Here is an 18,758-nt window from a genome sequence, read left to right on the forward strand (position 1 = left end):
CTGCTGAGATAACCTACTGCTTTCTGATACATCTGAGAGGAAAAAGTAACCTATCCAAAATGGTCGTGTTTAAGGCCAAATACTGTAATTCAGGAATATGCCATGTATACCATAAATATACTTAGTTTATCAATTAACAAAAGAATCATATTTAAGAGTGCTTGATGCCTAAGTCTCTGATTAATGTGAATTGATTATAAATATTGGGCCATTAATTACTATTCTCTTTTTATTAATGTTTTCATTCTGTAAAATGCATTGCATTGATTGCTTGGAAAAGAATGTTTGCAAGATGGTCCTGACGTCAGTCTTTGAAGTAGATCAGGCAGGGTTACTGACACTCAGCACAACTAACGTTTAAGATTGGATAATTCTTTGTTGGGGAGCGGGGCTGTCCTGAGCATCATGGGACATTGGCCAACATCCCTGGCATGTCCCCACTAGATGACAGTGGCAGCCCATACCTCTCTGAAGTTGTGACCAATCAGACTCTCTCTAGACGCTGCTCTCTATCCTCAGAACCACTGGAGATAAGAGTAATGAGTTCCGTTGCACTGGGAGTAAGGCAAGTGCCAGTGGTAACTGTCCTTTAGCCCAAGGAAATCTACATGCCAGATTACAAGGGTCTACAAAATTGGGTCCTGAGTTACCTCTGCCTTCTAGCGAGCTGGCCAGAGCAGATGTGCCCTTCTCAGGGCTCAGATCTGTTTTCACCAGTTCCAAATCCCTGAGAATCCACACATTAGGCCTTCCAGATCTCTGTTTTAATAGAAACCATCCAGGTAGCTTCTGTGTGTTTGCTGTAGAGAGGCTCTTAAAGCAACTGTCACGATCAGCTCAAAGGCTCCTCACATTCACCCTCAAGAGTACTTTACACCCACACAGGCTGTAACCAGTTTAACAAATGAATAAAACCTTGCAGTTTGGAACCATTGCAAACTCATCTTTATCCTAAGCAATTGGGGAGCAGGAAAAAAAAAGAGCATCACAAATCAAAAGAAATGTGGCTCCACTAGAGAGTGAAAAATCTCAGCATAAAACCATTTCCTTCAAACAAAGTGAATAGAGCATCTGTAATTGGGTCAAAGCAGGGAACATTTCAAAATTGAGGACAAAAAATTTCTAGCAAACCACATAGAAGACATTTGGAGAAGTTGTTAGGTTTGTTTTTGTTTTTGTTTTAAGTATCATTCTATGTAAAACAATAAATCAGTCCTCTGTCTTCTGGCAGAGGGAAAAGGTTATGAAACCATGATTAAGTCAGACTATGAAAAATAAATCATCTTAATCCCAAAAGCTACAAGCAGCACAAAACATTTTTATGATAGAAAAAGACAGATACTATACAATCTCACTTATATGTAGAACCTAAAACACACATTCTCATAGAAAAAGAGGTCAGACATGTTGTTACCAGAGGCAGAAGGTGGAAGGAATAATTAAAGGAAGGTGGCCAAAGGTACAAATTATCGGCTGTAAGATAAATATTGGACCGGCCAAAATTTCCATTTGGATTTTTCTGTAATGTCTTATGAAAAAACCTGGACAACCTTTTTGGCAAACCCAATAAATGCTAGAGATATAATGTACAACATGATGATGATAATTAACAGTGTTGTATGGTATTCAGGAAAGTTGTTAAGAGAGTAAATTGTGAGGTCTTATCACAAAGAGAAAAAATGTTTTTCTTTTTTTCTTGTCTTCTTTATTTTTATCATATCTGTATGAGATAATGTAAGCTGAGCCTATTTCTATAGTCATTTCGCAATATATGTAAATCAAACCATAAAGATGTATGCCTTAAACTTGGCCAGTGATGTATGTCAATTTTTTTCTCAGTAAAACTGGAAAAACATTCTTATGAGAAAATGTGAAGTGGGAAAAGATTCAAAACCATACATGTGCTATGAATGATGCTATTTGAGAAAAAAAATTGAAGGAAAACTAGTTCCCATTTATGTATAATTACCCCATCCCAGTTGCTGTGCCTGGATATGCTTTTTAAAATATGTCTTCCTAATCCTTCACATCTCCCTAATCCTAAACCCTATGAGGAGGATGCCATTTTCTGCTTTTTATGAAACCAGGAAATAGATACAGAGCTCAAAATCGCAAAGGTAGAAGGTGATTACCCCAAATCCCATATTGTTAGCAGCTTTAGTTATATTGCATCTCCTATGTAAACCCAGGGGGAAAACTGGAAGGGAAGATATCAATGTGAGTACTATGCTGAATGATAATTTTGTAGGTGAGTACTTTTTATTTCCAAGCTTCTGTTATGTTGTGACAGTGTTTATACAAATAGATTTTTTAAACGTATTACATTTTATCATTTGAAATGGCTGATATTTCCATTCAGACATCAGTTGAATAATCTGCCATTTATGTAGATATGGGGTAAGCTTACTCTAAGATGATAAAGGGCATGGTTCCCAAATATGGAGCTGCTAGTATTGATTTGATTGGCTGGTCATTAATTTGAGATCTTTGCTCTTTTTTTAATGTAAGCATTTACAGCTATTAAATGTAATAGCTCTGATGCAAAGAGCTGACTCATTTGAAAAGACCCTGATGTTGGGAAAGATTGAAGGCAGGAGAAGGGGACGACAGAGGATGAGATGGTTAGATGGCATTACCAACTCAGTGGACATGAGTTTGGGTAAACTCCAGGAGTTGGTGATGGACAGGGAGGCCTGGCATGCTGCGGTTCATGGGGTCACAAACAGTCAGACACGACTGAGCGACTGAACTGAACTGAACAGCTATTAATTTCCTCTAAACACTGCTTTTGCTGCATGCCACAGTTTGGTGTCTGTTATTTTCATTTTCAATTGTCTCAAAGTATTTTCTAATTTCTCTTGTGATTTCTTCTTTGACTCATTGGTTATTTAAGAGTGTGTTGTTTAGGTTGTACACCTTGTGAATGTCCCAAATTTCCTTCTGTTATTGACTTCTAGTTTCATTCCACTGTAGTCTGAGAACATATCTGCCATGATCTCAGTCCTTTCAAATTTCCTGAGAGTTGTTTTATGGCCTAACATGAAACAAGTCCTGGACATTATGCCATATGTGTGCCTGAAAAGAACATGTACTCCGATGTTGTTGAGGGGGGTGTTCCACTAGTTTATAGCGTTACTCACATTTTCTATTTCTGCTATAGACTGAGTGTCTGTGTCCTCTTGCCCCAAACTCATATTTTGAAGCATAATCCACTGTATGATATTAGGAGGTGGGGACTTTGGGAGGTGAAAAAAGTCATGAGGGTGGAGCCCTCATGAATGGAATTAGTGCCCTTATGAAAGAAACCACAGAAAGCTTCCTTGCCCCTTCTGCTGTGTGAGAACGCAGGGAGATGGCCATCTATGAAACAGGAAGCAATTTCTCACCAGATACCACATCTGCTGGTGCCTTGATCTTTGACTTCCCACCCTCTAGAACTGTGAGAAATGAATTTCTATTGTTTATAAAGCACCCAGTCTATGGTATTCTTATATACCGGCCCAAACAAACTGACACAATTTCCTTGTTGATCTTCTGTTTAGTTGTTCTATCCATTGTTGAAAGTAGAGTACTGAAGTTGCCTGCTGTTATTGTTCAGTTGTCTATTTCTCCCTTCAATTCTGTTAGTTTTTGTTTCATGTATTTTGTGGGTCTGTTGTTAGGTGCTAAACACACTTCATCAAGTGTCTGAGTACATCAATTTGCCCTTCTGCCAACACTCTCAGAATTAGCCTTTGAATCAGCAAGAATAATTGTGATATGTAATGCTTAACATTTAGGAGTAATGAACGCCTTATGTTCTCCTCAATCAGAGATGGCATCTTTCCGGATGACTGGTTGGTGAATATGTCTTATCTGGACATAGATGTTCTTTGAAAAATAAATCCAAAGAACTCTTGAAAATTAAATGATTTTCTCCTGGATTTACATATTTTTCTCCCCCTTTGAGGAAAATGAGCCAATCTTGTCATTTTTCCTAATTTTTTTTCAGTTTCCCAGAGAAATAAAATTATAATCAATAAATTAAAGTCAAATTTCTGAGACCTTTACTGATTTTGGACAACAATGTTACCTTCAGTCCTTGACAGAAAAGTTAGTCTTGCTTTTAAGTAGTAATCTCCCAGAGAGTGCACAGACCTGGAAGGTCTGTAAGAACACATTTCTACAGACTTGCTGTGGTCAGGGCACCAGTAATGAGGCATGTATGCTCAAGATGTATCCAGTGTGCCCCGGCCTTTGAAAAGCTATATCCTAGCATAATGAGAAGATTTTAAAAAATAAAATGAATAGTTTGATAAGGATTGTGACAGCATAAACAGGTGATACCAGAGTTAGGACAAAGTGCTGGATGGAGAAGACATGCCTCCCCAACAGGGCATGATAATGGCTCTTTTCAAAACTACAAACTCTAGAATCAAGGCTGGTTGGTCAACGTTGGGTACAGCATAGAGACTAACTTGACACCATGGGGCTGCATATGGGTGTGCAGGAGTTACAGATCATTCCAATTCACTCTCACTTACTGCCCTACAGCAATGTTTCTTAAAGTATGGTCCGATGCCCGCTGGGTGACTTTGAAAGACTCCCTGATTCCCAAATGCAAGTGCTTCCCTCAGTTCAGGCCAACTTCCCTGGTGGCTCAGACGGTAAAGAGTCTGCCTGCAGTGTGGGAGACCAGGGTTTGATCCCTGGGTCAGGAAGATGCCCTGGAGAAGGGAATGGCAACCCACTGCAGTATTCTTGCCTGGAGAATCCCATGGATGGAGGAGCCTGGCAGGCTACAGTCCATGGGTCGCAAAGAGCCGGACACGACTGAGTGACTTCACTTTCTTTCTTTCTTTTTCTCAGTTCTTACAGGAAAATGGAGATTCATTCCATAGACTTTCAGTTATATGCATGGCCAAAAACTAAGCGGGTTATTAGGAATCACTAAAATTTTGCATTTTTCTAAAACCCTGGTTTTGTCTGCTGTCATCAGAACTGGCTGTCGCACACCACATGGCCATGCTGCAGTGTCCAACACAGAGAGGAGGACTTCCTGCCACTTCAGAAGGACAATTTCTTTCTAGTGCTTCTGGCTCCCAGGGCTTTCAATTGCTGCTATCTTTGTGTTCATTAACATAATTGTAGAACTCTTCTTAGGGTTTATCTTTGTTAATCTTCCTTCTCCTAATTGCTACATTGCCACTACTTTGATACTTATTTTGTTCCTCTCTAATTCTTTGTTATCACTGAGTTCTTTAACTGCTGGAAAAAGAGAAGAGATGATGTGGGTGGGCTGTAGGATCTTGTTTTGCTCTGCCCTGAAAGTCTAAGAAGTATTACCCTAGAAGAACTCTTTGGTCTCAGCAGGCTGGCCCACTAATGATGCTCTGGACAACCCCTACACTCAAGAAATTATCTCTGAGCCTCTGTTTAAATCATTCCATTCCCACCACCTCCTTTCAGTTGTCCCTGATGCCAAATCACTGTGAGTCTCCCCCTCTCATGAGTCATAACCTTGCTTTGCTCTACTGACTACTAGTCATAGGGGGTCATAAAGCCACGGGATATCTTGAATCACTGAGAGGCTATCTAATTCTTGAATTGTTACCTATCTTTTGAAGTATTTTGTATTTATATTTCCATTAAAATAAAAGTATCCTGAGAGTACTGACCAAGTTTGACATCTATAGATCTTGTAGAGCAGAATGAAGTGCCCACAGTACAGAAGCTAGTTACAGAGGTTCTTTACTGGGCTCCTGTGGTCTGATCTGAGGGTTGGGAGGGAGCAGAAGTGGACACAGAGTCTATTGGACAACATCCCTCAGCAATCCTCCAGGTTCCCAGACCCCTATTTGTGAAGTCTGAAGTGGCATCTGCTTCAGCTACAGACAGAAGGCTGACAGTGGCTTTTGACAGTGGACTTGGGGTTGGAGATTCCTGATCATGCAACAAACAAGCAGGCATGTGAGCATGAGAGGGCCCTTGGTTTTCAGGCATAGCTGCTGCTGCTTTCTCTTCATCTAACTCCTAGGCTTGCTTAAATCACCTTCTGGCCACCTTGAATAGCAACCAGGAGACTCCTGAGATGTACAGGAATGAATATCTGCCTTCCCCTGCCTCAGCCTGTTCCAGTGCGGGTTAGGGCCCCATTTGGGATCCTCCTGTCTTTCTTGGCCTTGACTCAGTATGTGTTGTCCCTTTGTTGCCTGGTTCTGGTTTCTGAGGAGGTTCAGGCCCTAAGTCCTTTGCCATAAGTTGTGATTACTGATCTCTAAATGGCTAGTCACTAGCCTTTATGATTCTTATCCAAAGTGTTTTTTTAATCAATATTCATGAATAATTCTAGCCATGACACAGGACATGGAAAGATTCTGAAATCTCACTTAAAAGAAATGCTGATCTTAGCTAGAAGGAGGTGCTCCTCTGTCTTATGTCTAGAATATTATAATAGTTATACCCTAGACTTTGAGCCTTGTGGCTTTCATAGCTTGGCTGTTGCTGTTTTAGTCACTGAGTCGTGTCCAACCCTTTGCGACCCCATGGACTGTAGCCCACCAGGCTCCTCTGTCCATGGGGTTTCCCAGGCAAGAATACTGGAGTGGGTTGCCATTTCCTTCTCCAGGGGATCTTCCAGACCTAAGGATCAAGCCCTTATCTCCTGCAGTGGTAGGCAGATTCTTTACCACTGAGCCACCTGGAAGCCCTCATAGTTTGGTACTGTGGACTTACTCACTTTTCAGACAATGACCTGTTAGATTAAATCACTGAACAATAATACACAGTGAGGGTAGGTGACGAAGGGGTAGCCCAAAAAGGAGGAAATCAAATCCAACCAGTGAGGAGCTAGATGATGGCTGGTCCAGGGTATTTACTGCTTATGATTCCAGCGAATCAATCAATGTTAAGAAATCCTCTCCCTCCGTGACCATAAACCATGACCATGGAAGTCTCAAAATTTGACAGATTTGCAGAAGAATTGATGACTCAAAATCAAAACAGCCTACTACCTCTCCTACAAAAATAAAGATCACTACTTGGCTCAAAACAGTGACTGTCTTCATCAGGAATTCAGATCAACTACCTGGACAGTTTCAGTTTTTATATTCTTATAGAATAAGGACAAATGGGCTCCTCTGAGTGATTTTGCATTATTAGAAATTGTTCAGGAGGGAAGAATCATTAAATCTTCTCTGAGATAATGAAGTAACAAAAAATGTATCCTGGCTATTGTGGTACCGTTTTGATATTTTATTGAGTTGCTATTGTTCTCCATTACCGTAACCACAGATTCAAGGCTACAGAATCAATCTCACTGCTGAATAACACCACAGGATCCTCCCTGAACTAATTTTAAAACACATTCCTTTGAATCTTCAAAATCAAATTCTTCTGCAACTGGAACTGGGGTTAAATTTAGGTCAACAAGAATTTCATAAAAGCAAAAAACCCTTTAAAGTTTGCATTAAAAATTCATGTGTCTAACTGAACAGCCTTAGTTGGGTGATGATAATAAGTATTACCAAAAGTTCGTTTCACTTCCGGGGGCTTTCTCACAAGAAACTTCTGTTGCTTCATCCCAGACACACTGGAATATTTATCTGAGCTTGGCAATGCGAGCAGTACTGAGTCAAATGACACTGTCATCAGTTCATTTCATCCTGTCGTAATGAATACCGAGTGTGTATGGCTTCAGATCAGTTCCTGCTTATGTCACTTTCTCCTCATCCAGGTTCCTGGATTTACTCTATGGTCATAGAATCTGTTGTGTTTTGTTCTCACTCCTTTATTCTTTCATATAACTATGCTGAAAACACTGGATACTGTTCTGTTCTTTTGACTTGAAACAGCTCCTCTCTCTCCACTATAAAGGAACCTTATCAGCAGAAGTTACTTGTAAATGCCCTGGTAAGTCAGCATCAGTGTGACACAGTAGCATTGCCATCATCACGTGTGAGGCTGTCTCACTAAGAAGGTGACTAGGAAGAGGAAGGCAGGCAAACATCCTCAGTGGCCGTCTGACTGGTCTGGGAATAAGACAGGCCTCAAAGTTTGGTTTACATACCAGAAAACCTTTGTGCCAGAAGCACTGGTCTAACGTGAGAGTGCCAATACTTAGTAAACACTTCTGGAATTCCAGACTTCTTCCATGGAAGGGTTTCATAAACCATTTTTATAGTGGTCTTTTTGAGACAAAGGAAATAGGTTTTCACTCACTTTTTTCTTCCAACTACTGTTCAGCTTTGGGGACATACTTCAGTTCACTTTTAATGTTCTGGATCTCCGATAGGTTGACCGCAGGTCCTGGAAGTTTCTTAGCTCCTGGAATTGGCTTCTTCTCCTCTTCCGAAGCGGGAGGAGCACCCTAAAGAAAAAATAAAAAGAGAAAGATTTAGCTCACTGAAGAAGACATATGGTCTCTCTGGGTCATGGACATGAAGCCGAAAAAAATTAAAGCAAAAATAACATCAGTGTAATTCTAGCAGACTGACTTTTTCTTGTGCTGTTGTGATCCCCTCAGAGTTTCAAGAAGATCTCGTGCAATTTATAGAGGAATAAAGCTGGAAGAAAAACACAAGTAACTTCCCCATGACTTAGAAAATACAAGAGTACTATGTCTGATACAGTGTCTGATAACTCATAAAAATTACCACTAGTGAAAAGGATTTATGTTTCCAAGAGAAGCGTCTTACAAAACCAAATTTAATCTAGTGGGAAAGAAACCACCTTGCTGGGAAAGATTGAAGGCAGAAGGAGAAGAGGGCAACAGAGGATGAGATGGTTGGATGGCATCACCAATTCAATGGACATGAACTTGGGCAAACTCTGGGAGATGGTGAGGGACAGGGAAGCCTGGTGTGCTGCAGTCCATGGGGTTGCGAAGAGTCAGACATGACTGAGCAACTGAACAACAACAGATTCAATCGCTGGGTCAGAAGATCCCTTGGAGTAGGAAATGGCAACCCACTCCAGTATTCTTGCCTGGAGAATCTCATGGATAGAGGAGCCTGGTGGGCTACAATCCATAGGGTCACAAAGAGTAAGACACAACTGAGCCACTGAGCATACAGGCACACACACACACACACACACACACACCATAATATCAGAAGATGCTTGAAAGGCAGAGTTTGTAGACTTAGTACACAGTCACCTCTAACAGTGACTTGGTCCAGGAGTTTTCTGTTTTTTTGTTTGGGGCACATTGACTGCCAGCCTTTGTTCCAATGATGTTTCTGGGGTACAGAAACAAACTGAAACTGACATAAGCAAAACCTCTTTGAATCTGGATGGGAGAGGATGCAGTGGCAGAGGAGGGCTCTCCCCTCCTACTTTGGAAAGTATTTTACATTTTCTGTTTTTCTGTTGTGGCTTTAGAGCAGGAGCACATTCTGTACTTGTTTTGGTGGCTCCTCCAACTACTGGTAGGGGCTTCCCTGGTAGCTCAGTGAGTAAAGAATCCGCCTGCAATGCAGGAGACCCCAGTTTGATTCCTGGGTCGGGAAGATTCACTGGAGAAGGGATAGGCTACCCACTCCAGTATTCTTGGGCTTCCCTTGTGGCTCAGCTGGTAAAGAATCAGCCTGCAATGTGGGAGACCTGGGCTCGATCCCTAGTTGGGAAGATCCCCTGGAGAAGGGAAACACTACCCACTCCAGTATTCTGGCCTGGAGAATTCCATGAACTGTATAGTCCATGGGGTCGCGAAGAGTTGGACACGACTGAGTGACTTTCACTTTCACCAGTTACTGGTACAGAAGCGCACAGGCACACTTGTGGATAGCTGTTTAGCTGATTAATCCTGAAAATGTCCTATCGTGACAAATCTATGCCTCTATGTACACACACCAAACATACAGATTAACAGGGGCTGTAAAACAGTAAGATCCATTGCTGTTCGTGGCTCCTAGGACCCCGACTAAGTAGTGCAGATGGTTGCTGGTTAACTCCTTCCTCCTATTTGCTAGCGGTGAGGCGCCTAGTCTCCGGGACCCTGGACTGGAGGTGTTGGAGGAACATTTGATCTCTGTGGCAGCCACGAGAGCACGCCTCTCGGATCAGTTTCCTGCAGGGAGGATAATTGAATGACAGCCCCAGCTGCTTTGCCCTGGGACCCGCCCATCACCATGCTGAGGTCACACTTCCCACGGCTGCTCGTGGCCAATGGCTGAGCGTCATAGGATCCGAAGGCGGGCTTGCTTCTGGGAGACCTGGGCCTCCTCTGGGAAGGACTCGAGAATTTTCCTGAGAACAGCACTGCTGCCTAGGTCACTTCAGCCCCACTCTCCGCCCCACAATCCTTCATCTGCATCACGGTCTCCTGTTTCTCACGACCGTCTCATGTTTCCTGACAAGTGTTTTCCCCAGTAAATATTTTGCCCGTCAAATCTCCTCTTTGGGTCGGCTTCTTGGAGGACCAGACTAACATAGGCTCTCTGTGAGCCTGGCAGAGCTCCACCTGCTGGGCCAGCAACTGAGTGAACCGGTTCAGTTATGGGAAAAAGAGTAAGAAAGCGCACGCTTGTCTCAGGTTCCAGCCCTGGGCCGTACGTGTGCCAGCCACGTATCCACAAGTGTGCCAGTCCTGTAACTCGGGTAGTAAAGCCCATGCTGCGCTTTAGCCCCCATCGGGCTCCTACATCTGGTTCTCGAATTGTCTGAACCCTAAAGGGAAAGAGAAGAAAGCTTCCCAGACTTCAGCCACTTACGTGGTGCATGTACAGAAACGCTTTTAAATTGTTTATTTAAAGGGCTGAGTAGAAATATAAAATAGTGAGGTGCTTGTCTTCTCCTATAGGCTAGTGGTTTTTCCTCTGGTCATTTTCTTGGATTCTGGCACAGTGCTAATGAAATAGCTAACGTTTCACCCATACGAATGATAGAGTCATGCAACGTCAACTCGACCTTTGTAAATACCTGCAGAATGTTGTTTCCCCGAGTCTTTGTACAGAGCCATAGGCTCAGCTTCCTTGCATCCTTTGCACACATCCATCATTTATAAATGCAGATTTAGAAGCAGTAGATAAAACTGTTAAAGCTCCACCTGGAGGACAAGGTATTCTGAAACCTTCTTCGTTAGGCTTTTGAAAAGAAATTTTTAACAAGGCTGTAAGGTGTTCTTTTTAGAAAATATATGTGTAGTGGTGAGATGAAAATTGTTTCCTCACTTATAAACATTCCCATGGTTGTTAGGTGGATAGAGCTTAATACAGAAGCATGAAGGAGAAAAATATTTCTAATTCCTTCTGTTAAGTTCCCGGATGAGTCACAATTTCTAATTTCAAAATGTGCTATATTACCACAATTAACACCTAAAGCCGATGTGTACAGTTATGTGTCTGGGTGCAAAGATTTATTCTGTGAACATACACAGTTAAAGGATGAAAATATTGGACATTAGGCATTTTCCTGTAAATTTATTAAAACCTCAGTGCACTGTGATTTTTATTTATCAAGGTAAAACTTTTAGCTCTTGATTTGGTAGGGTCACAAATAATGGAAAGTTATAAGTGGATATATTTAAGAAGTAGGTTTTAAGACACTGACTCAGGAAGGGGTTAGTAGTGGAAGTTGAATCTTCTCTCATCTTTTAAAAAATAATGCAAGTCAGATTCCATTTTTTTCTATGAATTTGTTATCATAAGAATTATAATACATTAAGGCATGAACAGGCAGGGTCCAGATGGCGCCATTTGGCTGAGTACGCTCTCTTTTCTTTTGTAAGTAGATATTTGAATTGATAAAGAACATGGAAGATATTCTTTGGTTTTAGATAAAACTTGAGAGACAGCTTATCAACCTCCATGCCAGTCCCAGTTTCAGGAATGGCTATTGTCAAACAGAAATGTCCCTTTTGGGGGTGACAGAGTATTTGTAAAATCGAGCAAAATGATGAACCATCTTCCAGCTATCTCACCTTCCTCTTCCTCTTTACTGCCAGGTGCCCTCACTGAATTTTCCCCTAAATTATCTTCTGTACAACACTACAGCCGGATGTGCTCATTATGCTCAACCACTGAAGACTGAATAATAACGGCAAGCGCACTACTAACACATTGAATCCTCACGTCAGTCTTCAATCCACAACCATTATTATCCCTGCTCTGCAGTTGAGGAAACTGAGGCACAAGACTGGGGGGAGGGGTAAGAAACTTGCCCATGGCCTCACAGCTAGAAAGTAGTGAGACCAGAATTCAATAGTGTGTTTGCATCGTGTAAAGAGACCAGGTGGAGGGGGAAATAATGAACAGAAAATCCCAATGTGCTACTTTGTGGCTTGATAATGATGGAATTTGAGTCAAAAGTAAGATTTGGGAGACAGAGTAGGGGCTTGTCAGTATCCTTCAGATCACTTTAATCAAGCAGCTGCATTGTCTTAGGCAAAAGACCAGCCCAGCTTTTTAAGATCTGGTTGTAAAGCTTCTGTGTCAGGCACACGCCAAGCTCTGGCTGGGCCGAGCAGATGGAGAGCACACTCCAGCTCTGCAAGCAGAACAAGGGCTCACAGAGACCGTAGGTGGGTGGGAGGCCCAGCCAGTGCTCACAGGCCTTGTCACATGCGCCATCCTGGCTTCCTGCTAGGGTCCCTCCTCTTCTTTACATCTGAGGTGGTGGCAGAATTGAAATGGGGGAGTTCCTGGCTGTGACCGAGGTGGCCTGTTCTGTTCAGGGATAGTATATTATGCCCTTGACTTTAGACAGTAGTTATCTTAATGCAAAGCTAGACAATGAATCCTAAATCTTAGAAAGTGAGCAACTCCAAGGTTTTAAACTGGATAGTAGTAGAAAAGCAGGGCTGTACAGGTTAGTTGAATTCAGATTCCATTATCCCATTCAAACTATGTGACAAAAGGTGGCTCGGGCCTTGTAGCCAAGCCAAGCACCTAACTGTTCCCCTGCAATACTGTTTTCATGAGACCCTTACTCCAATGTTCAGCCCAGATACCGCCCCTCCCAAAGATCCCACAAGCTCTTACAGTAAGGGATACCACCCTTCGCCAGCCTCCTGATCCATGAGCCCCACGAAAAAGATGTAGCTCAATCAGGAAACATTCCTGGGGTCTCCGGATCTCGGTGGATACCTCGCTCCCTCTATCCCACAAAGCATGTCAGTTGGCCATTTGTTTATGTGGTCATAAAATAGGTTTCAAACCCAGGCTATTATCAGGCTTTAGCTATTTCGGAATGTGCTGGAACCATCAGACTGGAAACAGGGCAAGGGTAAAAGCAGATTTCCTAACCGGGACACTCGTGGAGAGAGTACCAGATGTAAAGAAGTGAGGGCCATGTCTACCACAGAGGGAGATGAGGGGCACGCCTCCAAAACAGCAGTCATGTCAGTCAATTTAGTGAGAAAAGAGAGTCAAGCTACCTTGCAGCTGATCGCCGGACACAGTGACAGACACAGCTTAGGAGGAAGCACAGGAAGAAAACCGAATTAATTAAGAAATTAAGAAAAACAGATGAATGGAGATGTGGCAAGAATGCCTTTCTGCCCTCCCTTCCACCTCCCTGGGCTATTTTCTTACAACATGCAAAATAATAGGCCCAGGAGTCCTTCATAAAAATTGGATAATTCAGTCAGTCAGTGAACAGTCATTTACTGAATACCTGCTAGGTTATGCCATGTCCATTATATCACTGACTCTTTCCTCACAGAGACCCTTGGAGAAATGTGGGGGATCGTATTTTGCAAACAGAGGTTCAAAAGGAGAGTTCATGATCATAAGCTAACTGGTGGCCAGATTAGCAGCAGCAGAACTCAAAATTATCTACCATTAAATCAGAGTAGGGCTGGATTTTTTCAGCTTTTATGTTCAAAATGTTACTCATCAAAGGTGACTGAAATTCCAGAACTTAGTGATGTCACTCAAATATTCTATCTCCTTTCAAAAATTATCTTTCTCTTTATAGGGGGCTGGAACCACTAATTTAGGACCACATCAGTAATTATTTATGAGAAAGAAAAAGGTTAGATGCAGGATAACCAAAGTTTTATTAGGAAATTTTGAAATGCTGATTCTTTTGGACCAAATACTAAAAAGGTCACCTACAAAAGTTTAAAGAAGTCTTTTCATTTTTTAAAAAACAAAATACAGTTTGCAGTGCTCTGTGACTTTATTTATTGCTCCAAGACCTTAACTGTTTTTTCAGACTCAGACCTTCCAAGTTTCATCAGTAAAGTCATAATAGAGGAAAGATATAAACATTTGGATGGGGAACTATTCTCTATTATTTGTACCCATGATGAATTTTAGCCTCCATTTTAGAAGACTGGGTATTTGAATTTGGAGGAAAGGTAAAGAATTGGAGGCGGTAAATACAGAAATTGATAGACTCCTTTGCAAATTTCTTTTTTCAAAGGAAGTATCCAGGGATTGGGGCTTTCTGTTTGAATCCACAAGTAATTTAATGTGCTTATTACCTGCATTCCCACCGGGGTTCATCGCTCATCAGAAGCTGTACTAAGTGTATCCTGCTCAATTCAATAAAAGCTTTGGAGTGAAAACTTACCAAGCTCGCGACTACTACTGAACCAAGAGCATCTGAGAGGTTCCACTTCCCCCTACATATACACATACACACACACACACACACACACACACACACACACACACACAAGCAGACACACAAGCTGACATACACAATGAATAAATAAACTAGATGCCAAACTCAGCATCTTCAAGTACCTGGGCCAGGCACTTAGAGTCAGCTGAAGGGAAGTGTTTCAGTGGCGGACTGAGCAAGAAAGCCAAAGAAATGTGTGTTCTATGTGATGACTCCTTGACCCACATCCACTTGTGCCCTCCTCCTCCTGGAAGGCTGGCCCTCGCCTTGCCCCTGGGCCCTGTCTAGTCGGGATATTGGAGGAGAAAGATGGTACTGAGTTGCCACCTCAGTTTTCCTCACCTCCTCCATTTCCGGAGTACATTCTTTTCTTCTGGGGGGTTGCCCAGCTCCTGGCCGAAAGGCTCCCATTGGAATATTGATATTTGCCTAAAAGAGAAAGCAGGGAAGATTTTGCTTAAGAGAAGTAAGAAATGGCAATAACATTCTGAGATGGTAATTATTGTCAGGCAAAACAAATCTGAAAAGTATATCTTTAAAGCTTTTCACCTCCAGAAAATTGCTATAATGACAGTACAAAAATATGCAAAGGATAATTTGACTTCCATTTATTCCACATTTGTGGTACTCATCCTTAGGTCTGTGCAGTGATTTCATAGCTCCCTACTGGCTGAAAGAATTGGAAGACAGTTTGTTCTGGCTGTTGCCCTCCTGTGATACTTAATATTTTCTGCTCTCTGGGATGAGGAAGGAACACATAATTCTAGGAGAGGAGGCAATGGCATTTACACAAACCATCCCACACCTTAGTCCTCCTTCAGCTGCCTTCAGATTTACCACAGGAGGAGGGCAATGACACCTCCTAAACCACCTCCTCCTTCCCATAATGTCCTATGGCTATTCTCACACTTCCTTAGGTCTCTGTAATTGACATTCTTTTACCTTCTCCCTGACACACCACTGTGTGGATCAGTGCATGAGGAAAGTGCTGGAAAGTCAAGTTCATTGGTATCACAATTCATAGATTCTTCTCCTTCAAGATGACATACTAATTTCCATCCATTAGTAAAAATAAAATACCTTCTAGAACACACTAAATATGCTAAACATTAAATTATGTAAGGAAAATAAATGACTCAGTAATTCAGACTTGGGAAAAAGACTATGTAAATTTGAATTTTGTGCATATTTCATCTGTTATCAAAAGGCAAGAATGTTTAATGTAGACCAAAAACATCTTTACCCAGGAGTATCACTCATATAAAACAAGCATTAAGACTTTTCTTTAAGGCAGAATGTATTTTTTTCCACTTGAGATAAAAGTGTTGCCTTATGAGTAATTGGATATGTGGGCTTGAAAAATTGAAGTTGCACTTTGATGTTATGAATGAAAATGATGCCTGAGCAAAGGGAGCAAAATATTTTGTTACCTTATGACTCAATTTAGACAATTTTGGTACCACAGCAAACGGAATCATTAGGAAGTGTGGTATTTGAAACTGCCTGATATGAGTTCTGTTGCCAGGGAAATGTTTAACTCAAGACACAGAAAGTATCCAGTGTCCATGTTCATGCAACATGGAGGATCTATATCTTGTTCTGTGTGACTTTTCCACATAGAGGCTTTACAACTTTCTTCCCTACTAGAATAAGGCTGATCCCACAGAAAAGAAACAGATGAAAAGTGTTTGTGGTACGTATCCAGGGAGGTCCATCACCTTTCCTAGGGCAAAAATATTCCAAGAAGTATTTGGGGTCAGTATGTATCAAATATGTCCAAATATAATCACAACACAATTTTAGAGGGAAGCATTTTGCAAATACTAAGGCTGAGCCTTCTATGCTATTTCTCTGATTACTGGAAGCATCAGGTGGCCTTAAGAGGGAGGAGGGGGAGCATAAGACAAGGGGGAAAGTATGTCTTATATGGTGGCAAATATGGTAGCATACTTCATGAATTCCAAAATGCACCTCTTTTAATATCTCTGAAATCAGAGTGCCTTACAGGCAATGGTATCTTAATTTTTAATAGGTGCATTGGTTTTATGTCTTAGCAAGACATAAAATACTGGTGTTTTACAATAGACAGTGTCTTAGATTGGTTGAAATATCATTAGGGTCCTGAAATAAGATCAAAACAATGTAAACAAGACTCACTGAGGATGATATATATTGAATCAATAACTTTCCATTACTACAGTTTGGGTGAAAGAGGGGAAAAGTTGATATAGGGGTTATTTGGAAAAAAGTTAACTGGCTAAAAGTTTAATTAGATCACCACCATCCTTACCCATTTATTAAGCATCTACAGAGGGCATCTTCCTAATAGGAAGTTCAAGTTAGCATATTGTTTCTGCAATATAAGATTAGTAAGCTAACCCGTTTAATCAAGTGTGTATACTCTACGGTAGGTTGTGGTTTTCAGTAACGGAACATGTAAAAATCATCCAGGATAATGTATTTAGTAAAGCTCATGGTCAGGAAATGCCACCTTTTCTTGCTCAAAGATTGATTTTAGCAATGCATGTGGCCTCTCCATGGTCCATGGGTGGCCTATGGTAGTAAAAAAGAGCTCACTGCTAGGAGTGGCTACAGCTACTCTCTGCTTGGAAAAGTGACAACTGCTCTGAGTCATATCTTTCATATTTGTTTAATATGAATATTAGGCTTCATTGATAGTGAAAGAAAGTGAAGTCGTTCAGTTGTGTCCGACTCTTTGCGACCCCGTGGACTGTAGCCTACCAGGCTCCTCTGTCCATGGGATTTTCCAGGCAAGAATACTGGAGTGGGTTGCCATTTCCTTTCTCAGGAGATCTTCCCTGACCCAGGGATTGAACCTGGGTCTCTCGCATTGTAGGCAGATGCTTTACTGTCTGAGCCACTTTTCAAACCTCTTGTCCATGGAATCCTTCTTTTAAGAAAAACATGGTGAGACTATCTAAAATGCAGACTCAGTGGAGATGGACCTGCTCTGGCCAAGGTGATGGGGCGCCCAGATCCCACCTCCTTCCCCCAAGCCCTGGGCCATAAGCAGTTCCAAGGAACTTGGGGCCCAGTCTGACAACCATTGAAAGAGATCATCCCTAAGTGGATGAGTATTGATGTACGTTTAAAGTGTTCACTCTGCCATGGTTAAGATGTCTGTAATTTACTTTTAACCACTTTAGCATAGACAGTGTGATATTTTATATACACAGATTGGTTTAAACTGCAGTTGTAGGGAACTCCATTGCTCTAACTGGGAGTTCATCTTCCTGGGGTGGTTAGGTGATAAAATATCACTAAGACCGCATTCTCCAGGCTGCTGCTTCAAGTGTTTTCTGTTAGCCTCATCTCTACCAATGCCTGAGACTTTAATGTTTGCAGAAAAAATAGGTGAGATAATGAAATGAATGTTAGAAATGGCTTCTCTTGATGAAGGTGGAGGAGGTTAAGATATGTAGAGTGGTTGAAATATTTGCGAGAACTTTCCCACACTGCTGAACACAATGTAAGAATCTGATGCCTATAGCTTGCATCTTTAGATTCAGAGCTCAGAAGAGTGATCCCCAGACGGGCCTGTCTCCAGTCATTGATAATGAGGAATTCCAGCTTACAGCTGCCAGCCTGGGGCAACAGAATCCCCACAGGAATCTTTTATGCAAACTGGCAGTCACCCAGAGCACTTAAAGGGACTAGAGGTGAGGCTTCATCCAGCTCACAGACAGACTCTGTAGATGGTTTCTGCTTGTTTGCTAACAAATGTGTGTTAACAAAGTGGCAGAGTTGGGTTGGGACTAACTTTCACCTTAACCTGGTGGTGATATTGTGGAACAGTGACTGCCTCTCCCCCCACCCCCACCAACTGCCATGTTCACCCCAAACCCCAAGATTCAACCTAGGTTGTCGCCACACTTTCATCCTTACCACAAACTTCTGAGGTTCAGGCTGTCATCTTCATTTTATTCACAAAGAAACTGAGCCTCACAGAGGTTAGTTGACATACTCAGTGTCACTCAAACAGTTCAAGGAAAAGCCAAGATTCCAGATCCACATTCCCTGACCTTAGGGACAGACTTTTTCACTCTATCAAACTCCTCTCCAAAGAGCTCTTTTCACTTGACTAAAGTTAACTCTAACCACTCTCACTTTCTCTAAACCTGCTCTAAAATTGCAAAATCACACCTTGAGAATGACCTTGGAAAAGGGGCACACAAATGGATAATTCT

At 41.8% G+C, this 18,758-nt stretch overlaps 1 protein-coding gene across 1 annotated transcript in view; it reads right to left on the reverse strand.

The window, feature by feature from the left end:
* The window catches only part of SMPX (small muscle protein X-linked), a 50,496-nt gene that overhangs the window by 19,776 nt on the left and 11,962 nt on the right, over positions 1-18,758 (reverse strand). The window contains exons 3-4 of the mRNA XM_020883022.2: positions 14,893-14,979; positions 8,200-8,347 (exon numbers count right to left, since the gene is read on the reverse strand). Coding sequence (XP_020738681.1) covers positions 8,213-8,347; positions 14,893-14,979 — 222 coding nt within the window. The 3' untranslated portion in view covers positions 8,200-8,212. The remainder of the gene's footprint in view (positions 1-8,199; positions 8,348-14,892; positions 14,980-18,758) is intronic.

Source organism: Odocoileus virginianus, unplaced genomic scaffold, assembly GCF_023699985.2.
Source record: "Odocoileus virginianus isolate 20LAN1187 ecotype Illinois unplaced genomic scaffold, Ovbor_1.2 Unplaced_Scaffold_4, whole genome shotgun sequence".
NCBI classification, from domain to species: domain Eukaryota; kingdom Metazoa; phylum Chordata; class Mammalia; order Artiodactyla; family Cervidae; genus Odocoileus; species Odocoileus virginianus.